General features: G+C 40.2%; 1 protein-coding gene across 1 annotated transcript; it reads left to right on the top strand.

Moving 5' to 3' along the window:
* Positions 1-3,056: 3,056 nt before the first annotated feature.
* Positions 3,057-5,736, top strand: LOC120428166 (uncharacterized). The gene is made up of 3 exons (XM_039593148.2): positions 3,057-4,863; positions 4,927-5,075; positions 5,170-5,736. The coding sequence occupies exons 1-3, from the start codon at positions 4,735-4,737 to the stop codon at positions 5,243-5,245; spliced, it is 354 nt and encodes a 117-aa protein (XP_039449082.1). The 5' UTR covers positions 3,057-4,734; the 3' UTR covers positions 5,246-5,736.
* Positions 5,737-12,334: the final 6,598 nt, after the last annotated feature.

Genomic DNA, 12,334 nt, shown 5'->3' with positions numbered 1-12,334 from the left:
TGAATCGCGATGCTCTAAAGCTACTCTTCCGATACGAGTCAAGTATAAGTTTTTTATAATTTTTTGCTCTCGTTTACCTTCAAAATCAAAAATTATGTGTTGATTCATACCTAGAAATGCTAAAAGTTTATTAAACTTTTTAATCCTATTGAAAATTTCAAAGAATTTAATTTCTCGAAAATGTCGAAAGTTAAACAATTTGCTACCGTATTCTGGGATGAATTGGGACTACAGTCTGAATAGGGACAGCAGTTTTTAGCGCACTTAAAGCTTTTAAATTTGGAAATGGATGTACACATTTTGTTGGCCTGAGTCTGTTTTAACCAGAAAAATCAAAATACTTTGCTCCAGCTTTGGTGGATTTTTGACGGTTCCAATTATTTCAGGAAGGTCCACCGCGGTTGGCCGGAAACGGATTAACAATACAACTTTGGTGTTTTTCTGTCTGATTAAATAACGTGATGAGGAAGGGATGAATGAAGGTTGAGCGTGTGCGGGTGTATGTATGTGTGTTTGTGTATTTGTTTTTTTTTTCTTTTTGCTGTAACGTAACTTTAAGCAAATCTCGACACTGAACATTTCAAGTCTTTAAAACAGTAATTTAAATTTATTAGTTTTTTGTGTGATTGGCTGAGTGAATGAATGATTGAAAGAGTATGTAAATTACTAATGATATATTTGTAGCCGGGACCGGTGTGTAGGGGTAAGCGTGATTGCATCTCACCCAGTCGGCCTGGGTTCGATCCCAGACGGTCCCGGTGGCATTTTTCGAGACGAGATTTGTCTGATCACGCCTTCCGTCGGACGGGAAGTAAATGTTGGCCCCGGACTATCCTAAAAAGCAAGGGTCCTGATTTTCGATTCAATGAACAGAAACCACTCACTCATCGCCTATCCATTCGTCGCCTATTCCAACCCGCTAGCATTCATGAGCGAATGATACTCGCAAGCAGCTAGCGAGTGGCCTGAACTGTTCACTCAGCGAACAAATACATCGTGAACATATTTGCCTACTCCGTCGCTTGACGACACTCACACACTACCATGCTCAACAAAGAGCCATTCTCACAAAATGCCAGCGCGGCAGCCTTTTTGTCTTCATGCCCTCAGTTTGCCATCAATTTGATTTTTTCTTGGTGGAAGTTTCTTTGAATGGTATCTATAATGTTATGAAATCAAAATAAATGCACAATTTAATTGATAACATTGATTTTAGGCAACCCAAATCAATGAGTATAACGCAGCGCATCAGAGAAAAAATGTGTTCAGTTCAGAGTGATCGGTGACGTTCGGCCTGCCTGAGCCGTTCGGAGACTGAGCCGATCAGAGAGAGAAGGAGAGTAGAATAGAGAGTGTTCGGGAGCAAATGGTTTGAAAGTGACAAACGGTAGGAATTCATCAGGGCAGTATCGCGTCGCCTGCTATTTGTGCTCGCGAATGGAGTGGTTGATTTTGAGCAATCAGGACCCTTGCTAAAAAGGTTAGGTCGTTAGCTCAGTCCAGGTGTAGGAGTCGTCTCCCTGGGTCCTGCCTCGGTGGAGTCGCTGGTAGGCAGTTGGACTAACAATCCAAAGGTCGTCAGTTCGAATCCCGGGGTGGATGGAAGCTAAGGTGTAAAAAGAGGTTCGCAATTGCCTCAACAAAACGCCAAGGCAATGCTGTAGAGCGAATAATTTGATTTGATTTGATATTTGTTTTCAGGGCAAGCTTACTGCTAATATAAGAACAAACGGGTAGCGTGAGATCGATTTTATTTTAATGAAATTTAGTCCGATTAGCACCGCGTCGGGTCAGTTTTGTGTTGCGCGTTCGTCACCGTGTTTGATAAACGATATAGCCGTTTTTCCTTGTATTATTTCTACGATTTGACAGTATGCGTTTTGTAGGTTCGCTATACGCTTGCGAGGCATACATTTTAAATTTGAAGAGACGTTTTCCGTAAAACGCATGAAAAAATAACTCTCAGCATTAAAGCTCGGAGAGCACGATAACGAGTATTTCTCCTACGCGGTTGTTAAGCCCTTCTTGTAGCTTCGTAACTCATCAGTTATCGGTCGCTAATCTTATAGTTATTCAAAAGTTGAAATCGTCTATGATCCACTCGAATTAAACACTTTACGTAGGGTTTAATATTTTACCTGTTAAATACATTCTTTGTGGTTTTATCTTTCCACAGCCGGCTGTCTAAGAAAATCCATCTAAACGTAAATAAATCACAAATAAACGGGAATAGTCTCAACAGCAGCATCGCTTGCCTTGGGAATAATACATCAACCCATTAAACAAAACTTATCGATTATTTGGGTCACATCATCATCTTTTATGATGAATCCTGACCATTACCCTTCCCTACTAACAAAATCCCAAGTAGAAGTAGTTTTCCGGCACACGCGGGGGTGTGAATATCGTATAGAACCCACCCTTAGCAGCCTGTGCTAATTAACATTCCCGTCCCAATTAGAGACCCTAAATAGGGAGACTGGTCTAAGCTTGCTAAATCGATCTGGCAACGTATGTTTTGAGCTTGGCAACACTGATAAGTTTTGCTGGGCGTAAAGGCAAATGCTCGTTTGGATACGTCAAACTCGCGTCTGTTTGGGTACGTCAAATTCACTTCGTCCAGTCTCCCTATTTAGGATCTCTAGTCCCAATCCCCCCGAGATCTACAAACTGACATGGCAGGCGCCGTTGGTGGCCAACGACTGTTACCTATCTACAGCAGCTCTAGTTTTGATGATCTTGATGTTTTATCTTTTCAGCGCATTCATGCATGCTGTTGATAAGGGAAACATCACTAGATCGTTGAAGCGTATGATCGCTTGTGCTGATAGGATATTACGGTCCTGTTCAGCAACGGAGAAGGACAGCCATGGGTGGTCTCTCATGCTCATGCTCAAAAATCAAAATACTGTGCTCCAACATGGTTAAAACTGCTGTTCCAATTCGCCCCATGTGTCTTGATTGACCCCAGTTTACGGTACCCAATTTGATTCCCACCAAATTTGCTCTCGAGTTTGCCCCCGAGTCTCCCACCGCGCGTAGCAAAGCAGGTGGGTCATTCCATCTGAAGCGGAACAGCATTTGAAAATTACCATCTCCGATTCTGCTCAAATTTGGCAGAGCTGTTGAGACTATCAAAACATGAAAAATCTCGAATTTCATCCAAATCGGACCACCCCCTCCATTTTTGTACCCTCCCAAAAAATCGACTTTTTGGCGATTTTTGAGCGAAACCTCTATCTTCAAACGACGATAACTCAGGAACCACACATCTTAGAGGGTCGGTCTTAGACTCAATTTTGAAGGAAATCGGACGTAGAATCCATTTCCGTGACCAAATTTAGATTAAAATATTTTTTCTGTCTGTATTGCGCAACTGAAAACTTTAAATGGCCGTATCTCAAAACAGCCCTATTTATTTTTTAAAATTTGACCTCACCATCGTATTCCCCGTCCAATTTTACATAAGAATCACTTATCGGCAGAAAGGAATATGTTTCGTTCCAGAGATATCGAATTTTAAAGTTTTGAGTATTTGAGATTACCTAAATTAGCTACACTCGCCGCATATGCTAGAAGCACTCAGTCGTGCTGATCAATAAATACCTGGTGTTCTGTAAGATGAATTATTTTTATAATTTTATACGATTTTGAGATAATCAATACCTTGAACAATCTATTGGGTAATTTTGAATGCACTGTTTTTTCTGATCACAGTGTCATTGAACCATATTAAGTAAAATTTGAACTTTTAATATTTATTTGCAAAACAAAAATCATTTTTCTATTGTTTTTATTTTTTATAATTCTTCATTCCTTCCCACTTAATTTAATTATTTCTTTTATTTGAAGCGAGAACAAATGTAGAGCTGGCTGTAGTAGATGAAATAATTCTCATGGGTTCTAGAACTTTTGCCATGTGCGGTAGCGACATAGTGCCATTCAGCAAAAACCCCAAAATCTGATTTGAAAGATTGATCATATTAAAGCGATTTTTATATTGTGAGCCAGTTTCATCTGAATAACTGATGTTTTTTTTTCAATTCTGGTACATTCAATTTCAAAAACAAAACCATATACTTCTGATACATGTGGACAGCACCTGTATCGTCTTCCAAGATTTCGAAATGGTTGACAAACAAAAAAAGATTATGGTTCGGACGGTGTCGAAATCAACACAACTGAAGTTGATCTTAATCAGATAATAAATCAGATTAATCTTTGTGATTTTCTTACACGGAAAATAAAATCATGATTGAGATTATATGCGAAATGCATATAAACGAACTTTAAATTTGCTTTATAAAATCTATAGCACAGCTTGATGAACCTCATTTGGCAACATAAATATGTTTATTAAACAAAATCTCAATATATTTTATATGCGTGTTGCCTATAACCATGCTTGCTTTATGCTTGATAAACATCGTTATGCTCGCCAATACACTTTGTGAGCATTGCATATAAACTGTATGTGCGAGATATCATAGATTTTTGCAGTATGCTTTTACACATAAAACTTATATGCAATGTTCACAACAATTATGTACGCGTGCTCGAATGTGTGCATAAATGCTTTTAGTCAAACAAGATGGCGAAAATTGGCAAACAGAATAATTTGCTGCAGTTCCGAAATTTTATTAAAAATCAAGCGAGTTAAAAAACTGGTTGCCTAGTGAATGGTTCGGCGTCCGTTTGGTCCGACGGCATCATTTCGGTAACCCGGAAACCAGAATGTTCTCCAGAATGTGGTCTTGTCGCGGCAGTTGGAATGCGGTTCGGTGGATCCGGGGGAGGTGGATAGTACGGAGGTTATCGGGACAGCAGGTGCGAAAATATACGGAGCGAGTGAGGATTGGGGAGGTGAGTTGATTGGGGCAGTTTGATTTGAGCTGGAAGGTTTTATTTGTGATTTTGCTTATGTAGATAACAAAGGTCATCGACGTTCTCCCTTACGGACCACTCGCACGCTTCCAGCTTGTCCTCAACGCTCGGTGTGTCATAGCCTGCGCCAAAACCGGCGTCCAACGATCTACTATCGGACCTGAGTGGACTTTCGCTGGGCAGTACCAATGGTGAGTTTTGGTTGAGGTGCTTTGTTGCATGCAAAGATTCGACACGGCCGCTGGAGAGAGATTTGTAACCCCCTTCACCTTTCTGTCATTTCAGCTGGCGAAAAGTTGAGCCGGGAACTTTGTCAGTTGCGATCGGAAACGTCCAGGATTCGTTCCGGAGAGGAGTGTGACGCAATTCGGAGGGGTTTGGATGGTCTGATAAAGTGTTGCCGGGACCGAGAACCTCGGAGCAGGTGTTTTAACTTCTTCGCACTCATTCAAAACAACGAACGACACAACCTCCTCCCGGAACTCCTCACCGGAGATTGGCGCTACGTCGTAACCCACAAGACCCTTCCTCGAGGAGTTGGAAAAGTGTCCATGGCGGAGGTTTGCATGTTTGGGCGGTTGCTGTTTGACGACTGCGATTTAAGTTTGATGGATTTGACAAGCGGACCAGGTGGAGGACGCGATTCGGCGGCCTAATTCAACGAGATCACCCCGGCTCTGCCAAAAAAGGTTCCCGTCATCGGCCGTAATTGCTTGTAAAAGATTGTGTAAAAGTATATTATTCAAAATGCAATTAAAAAACACTTTAAACTCGTTTAAATAAAAAAAAAACAGCATCATAAAAATATTGTACTTAATAAAAATTGAAAGAAAATTAAAATAGAAAAATATCATAAGGAATAAGTAAGTAAAAATAAAATGCATTACTATTAAAAATCTAATGCAAAATGTCATAAAAACTATTAACTTTACTGATATAGGTTTTAAGTGAGTTCATCTTCAAATCTGTGAGTATTGCATTTACCGTTCAAGTGCCGCTCACATATATTTTATATGTGGTAACTTAGTTCAAATTCGTATCCATGTGTATGCTATGCTTTTACAGTTTATATGCGGGCCACACGCCGTTTATGTGCAGAAGCATTTTGCAAAAATCTATGCCCCTTGGTAGAAACTGTCATCGGCTTTTGAAGCTCGTTCGTGAAGGCGTGATTTTTGCGATAAAAATGATGTAAAATTAAGTCTTTTGCATAAAGTGAAGAAAAGTGGATAGAACTCTATGAAAAAGTAAGTAAATAAATGAAATGGAATGCTTTTGTCCATGGGAGTCGGCAGCACTGCCATTTCAGTCGGTTGCAAGCGCGTCGCGGTCCGCGGAAATTTGGTTGATTTTTGGTGTTTTTTCAAGTGCTATCGTATTATTATTTGTTTTTGTTAAAGTTCAGACCGTATACGTGATGTACATAGTGGAATATTAGAGAAATACTCAGTGCTTAGACGGAATTTCGTGTGCCTAAATCCCAGTGCATTCGTCGGGAAACGAACTATGTCATCCAGCATTTTCTTTGCTTCTTTGTTTGGGATAAGATTCCGCTACTAACCACCAGAAAGCGCGCGCGTTTTTCGACGACGATGGTGCCAAACCAATTTCTTCAAAATCTGTACAAAGGAAGAAAAATCTGTAGCTATCTTTGCAGCTGCTCCTGTGGATTTCAAAAATTAAGCATGACTCCGGTGAGTTTGTTCCGTGTTAACGCTTGGTGCGCGCGCTCGCGCCTGTTTGTGTGTGTGTGTGTGTGTGTGTGTGTGTGTGTGTGTGTGTGTGTGTGTGTGTGTGTGCGTGTGTGTGTGCGTGTATGTGTGTACCTTTTTCCAACACCGGTACATTCCTTCAACATGAATCATAATTCACGTGAATCGCGCATTTACAACATTATTTATTTCCTGTTAGATTATTTACATAGTTTTTCTTTAAAATAATTAATTTCTAGTTCTGTGGAAGGAGCGAAGATGCGTGGCCGTTTTTTTTTGTGTTTTCTTTTGTTTTATTTAAAATCGCGTCTTGTATGCATTCTATATTCGATAAATTCGCTACATATTTCTTTAAAATGAGAGAATGAAATCGCATATTCACAACGGACGCGTTTAATTCAAGTGGTTTACATAGTTATATGCTCTTTTGGTCAGTTCAAGCTTTCCACAGCCGGCTGTCTAGGCTTGAACTGTTTGATTAAAATTTAATACTAAACGGGAATTGTCTCTCTTGTCAAAATCCAATGTAATTAAACGGGAATTGTCTCTACAGCAGCATCCGATTGCTTGCCTTGAGAATAAAACTATAGCCCTTAAACACACCATGCCAATGGTCGCAACGCTTGCTTAGAGCGTATCCTAGACCTTTTACCTTCCCAAAAACCGTCCAACTCCAAGCGAAACTTACTTGAGGATACCGTGGAGATTTTCCCTTAATACTCTGAAAAAAGTGGAGCATCAACACTTCCCGTCTTCCAAATCCCTTTCCTTGTCCCTGGTGCGCGGTGGAGATGGGAGCGGCCGGCAATGGACGGCTACCATGGTGTTGAGAATCTGGTTCAGGTGGAGTTGGTTCTTTTCCCAGTTATCAATTCCTAGGCAACTTGGGCTTAGACAATCATCACTTAACATGGCGAAATCCAGTCTGCAATCCGCTAAAATCACCGTTTCCTAGCGAAGCGAAGCGAAGCGAAGCGAAGCGAAGAAGCATTTTGCAAAAATCTATATGCGAAACTAATAGCGACAATCATGATTTTCATTTCAGTGTACATTTTTCAGTTTTATACTTTTCAGAAATCCTCCTCCTTAATCCTTCACGAGAGTTATATTCATGCTGATTCATAATGTTTAACACGATAATGTATCGTAAACTTTTTCTAACGTGTTACTTACAAGATCAATTGGGTCCTAAAATGAAGCTTAGATTGCTGATATTATTGTTTACAGCGATAAAGCTTATTTTTCTGAGTACAATGACCCTTTGTACGACCACAAAGAGTTTAAAATGGATTTTTAAATCAATTTTGAAAAATTAACCTCGCGATCCTTCTTGACAGAAAAGCTCCTACTTGATAGCTAGTTCCAAGGGGACCATAGTTGATCCATCGAAAAAATGTTGTCTAGTCAAAAAAAATTTAGCATTAGCATTAGCATTAGCATTTGGAGGACGCCCCACCACCGGAAGGCTCCACTACGCTTATCCCACTGTTTGGTGTGGTTGTGTTAGACCCTCATCCGGAATAATAATCCAACACGGGAGATACCATGTCTTCATCTTTTGATGAGTGTGTAATACAGCCCAGGGCATAAGGGGGTCCACGCCGGGTCCAAGCTATCCTCGGGGAAATGAAGGAATGTTAGTAAACACCTATCTAAAGTGCGCAGGGACCCCTACGTCACCTTAGTGGTATAGATGTTTGTAGGGAGGTTTTGGACTCAATGTTAGTAGAAAGGTAAGACCCTAGGATATACCTTGACAGGTATTGCGGGTGTGTCAAAAGTTTTTAACTGATAGTGTATTGAGCAGTATCTGCATTAAAATTTAAAAGTTAAACTCAAACAGCCGGCTGTAGAGTGAAATTAACTATTTATTATGTAAATTTTAATTGAATTTTATTTCATACGTAGAAAATGATTTTAAACTAATAGTGTACTGATGGTAAATTTAGTTAAGGCTTGGTTTTTAGTTGTTGAATTGTTTTATTTTATTTTAATGTATTCAAATTTAGTTTTGATACTAAGTTTAAATAGTTATTGTTTTGATATATTTAAAACGAGATTCATAGTATTTCGAACAAAAGACCGACGAAGAAGTCACAAACACGAAAAACCGAAACAAAATTGTCTTATCCAGAGTTTTTTTTTTTTTTGAAAAAATGCTATAAGCGATTGTCTTTCATATGTTTATAGGACCTAATCAAAAATGTCGAGTTATGATGAATTATAATACTGCTGGATTTTAAGTATTAATTCCGAACGCGTTATGTAGTTAAATATGAATGTTCACAAGAGCTAAAGACAAAATTACACACACGCGATTGAACTACTGGATTATTTGTCGATATAACTCCTATTTGAAATGCCGATTCAAATCTTCTTAAATAAATAAAAACATTTCATTCAAGAACAACCCTACTCAAAATCAAACACACTTTACACACATATATAAAAAATCCAATTGGAATTCGCTCACCCAGTTCTTTTGAAGAATAGAGTTATCTACGTGCGCATGTATTGCGTGTACGTACACGCAAAAAAGTGAGGTTAAATTTTGTACCGGCCAGCAAAACAAATGGTGTGCTAGTGTGTGTGAGATCGGGCTTAGATAGCTCTATTTTCGCTTGCACACTCAACACCAGAGCGTTAGTTAGTGTGTGTAAGTACTGCCATCGCTACCAGCAGAAAACATGCAAACACACCGAAAGCTCACCCGCACGCTGGGTTGCTATGCTTCACCTTTACACACACAAAGGCGTGCGCGCCGCCGAGCCACCTCGTCATCGCCAAACCAAAAAACACACACACACTTTGAATCGCTCCTCTCTCGCCGACGCTCTTTGAGAGAAATAACGTGCCAAGTTGGCACTGCCAACACCAACACCAACGATACTCAGCCCCTCTTCTCCTCTCACGCAAATAGAACTCTCGCGAAATGCCTCGGCTTGGCAAAAGTGAAAAAAAACATGGCCGCCTTCAAAATATTAAATCTTCGACCAATTCAAACACTGAATTCTGGCTTAATTCCAGGAATTTCGCGAAAATTTCTTCACGGGTGCATGCACGCTCTCACTGCACAACACGAAGCACTAATTTCAACCAGACGCGTCACTTTTTACACGGCTAAAAACCAACTTCAAATATTGTACGATTAGTTCCTAGCTGGACTCGGTCACTGGAAACGACCGGCGACTCAGTGACCGACGAAATAGGCGGCGGGCCAGATGCGGGCATAAAAATGTCAAAATCTCTTCCCCCCTCACTTCGTCTCACCATCCAGCTGCAGCTTTGTTGACAAACAAACGGAGCACGCGGTCGCATGATGGCGGCATCGAGCCAGAATTAGGGGTGATCATGTGATTAAAAATGAAAGTTTTTACAAGAAAAATAATATTTTTCCGACCGAATAAAAAAATTGCGAGCATGTTCAAACAATTATTCCTGATGTCGGAGAAGTGATAAAAAAGCAAAATTTTAATCCATAATTTTTCTATAAATTGATTTTTTTCACTCCAACTGGGAACCCCTAGGTCTATCCACGACCGTTTCCAATGACCGTGAGAAGATGCCAGAAAATCCAGCTACGAGCTAAATCCACAATACTAGCCCCGCACGAACGTGACTGTACCGCACAAGAGCACCACTCTCTCCGGGTAATTTTCAGTGCACTCATTGTCTAGTCAAAAAAAAAATTTTTGCATTAAAATGAAAAAAGTGATCAGAAATGGTTTTTAACCGTGTTTTTTACCGTTGTACATAAAAATTGACATAGGGCTTTAGTACCCAATTGCAATTTCCTGCTAGCACTGCGGGAATTTCATTCTGCCCTGTATTGCGTGTCGTTCTTGCTCTTTCCTGTGGGCTAGCACACAAGTTCACCGTATACTTTGTTTTTTTTTTTATTTAAGATTATACAGCAGTTTCCTACAATGGTGTACATTCTTTTTTTGCCTAATTTGCTAATGATTATTTCGGATGAAATCTTATTTCAATAAATACACAGGTAGCAGTTATTGATCGCGCGCCCGAGTGCTTCTAGCAGATGCGGCAGATAAAGCAAATACAGGTAATCTCAAATACTTAAAACTATAAAATTCGATATCTCTGGAACGAAACATATTCCTTGCTGTCGATAAGTGATTGTTATGTAAAGTCGGACGGGGAATACGATGGTGAGGTCAAATTTAAAAAATAAATAGGGCTGTTTTGAGATTTCCTTCAAAATTGAGTCCTCTAAGATGTGTGGTTCCTGAGTTATCGTCGTTTGAAGATAGAGGTTTCGCTCAAAAATCGCCAAAAAGTCGATTTTTTGGGAGGGTACAAAAATGGAGGGGGTGGTCCGATTTGGATGAAATTCGGGATTTTTGCATGTTTTGATAGTCTTAACAGCTCTGCCAAATTTGAGCAGAATCGGAGATGGTAATTTTCAAATTTGCATTTTTTCTTGCACACTTCAGGTGGAATGACCCAGGTATCAAATTTGATCTCAAGTTCATCTGTAGAAGAAAAATATGTGTCGGTACCTGTCGGGTACTCATTTTCTGATACCCGACAAGTACCGGCAAGCCGGGGGCAAAGTTTTGAATGCGTGTTTCCATGTGATATGTTTGTTTATTTGAAATCATCTGACCCGGTGGTCTCAATGAGGTTTGGTTACTTAAAACTAATAAGAAGTTTACAAACATAAATATAGTTAAGTTATCAAAAAATAAATTTAAACAAAACTGTGGAGAAATTGGTTTCCTTGAGTGAACATCCACAAGCCATCTCTTCGCCAGGCCTATTCAGTGGATATTCACAAGCCTCCTCTTCGCCAGGCCTATTCAGTGAACATCCACAAGCCGTCTCTCCAGCCGGCCTATTCAGTGGATATTCACAAGCCTCCTCTTCGCCAGGCCTATTCAGTGAACATCCACAAGCCGTCTCTCCAGCCGGCCTATTCAGTGGATATTCACAAGCCTCCTCTTCGCCAGGCCTATTCAGTGAACATCCACAAGCCATCTCTCCGCCAGGCCTATTCAGTGGATATTCACAAGCCTCCTCTTCGCCAGGCCTATTCAGTGAACATCCACAAGCCTCCTCTTCGCCAGGCCTATTCAGTGGATATTCACAAGCCTCCTCTTCGCCAGGCCTATTTAGTGAACATCCACAAGCCTCCTCTTCGCCAGGCCTATTCAGTGGATATTCACAAGCCATCTCTCCGTCAGGAATGGGTGACATTCACAGACCAACTCCAAGCCAACTCCTTTTTTTTTTCGAAAAAAAGAAAAAAAAAACTTCGACCGTTTTTTACACAGCCCACATTTTAGTCTTCTATATTTAGTGGTATTTATAGTTAACAAGAGCTTAAATTACAATGCAGAAAGAGCAGTCTTTAAAGCATTCTCTTTCTTGCAGTTCAGCTTTTTCCAGTCTCCCACTCTTTCGTTTCCGTCTTCACATTCCTCAACCACAGCAAAACAAACCATGCAAATGTCGCAGAAATCAAAAATTTCAGCCGAAAGTTCACGCTCTCAGTGCGACTGCTAAACTCACATTCAGCTTCTGAGCAGCAATCGGTCGATCCCCCTCCACAGCCAAAAAATCAACTCACTGACCTTCTTTTTTAATTTCACTCACCTGTGACCCATCACGCTGGGGATACACCGAAAACCAACAAAAAAAACACTAGAGCCAAACGAGAACAAAAAAAGGTGCAGGTGGTTATGTTCTACATGACCAATATGACAAAGAACTTTGTA

This window comes from Culex pipiens, chromosome 1, assembly GCF_016801865.2.
Source record: "Culex pipiens pallens isolate TS chromosome 1, TS_CPP_V2, whole genome shotgun sequence".
Lineage (NCBI taxonomy): Eukaryota > Metazoa > Arthropoda > Insecta > Diptera > Culicidae > Culex > Culex pipiens.
Note: the sequence above shows the minus strand (reverse complement) of the source record. Positions and strands in the feature narration are given on the sequence as shown.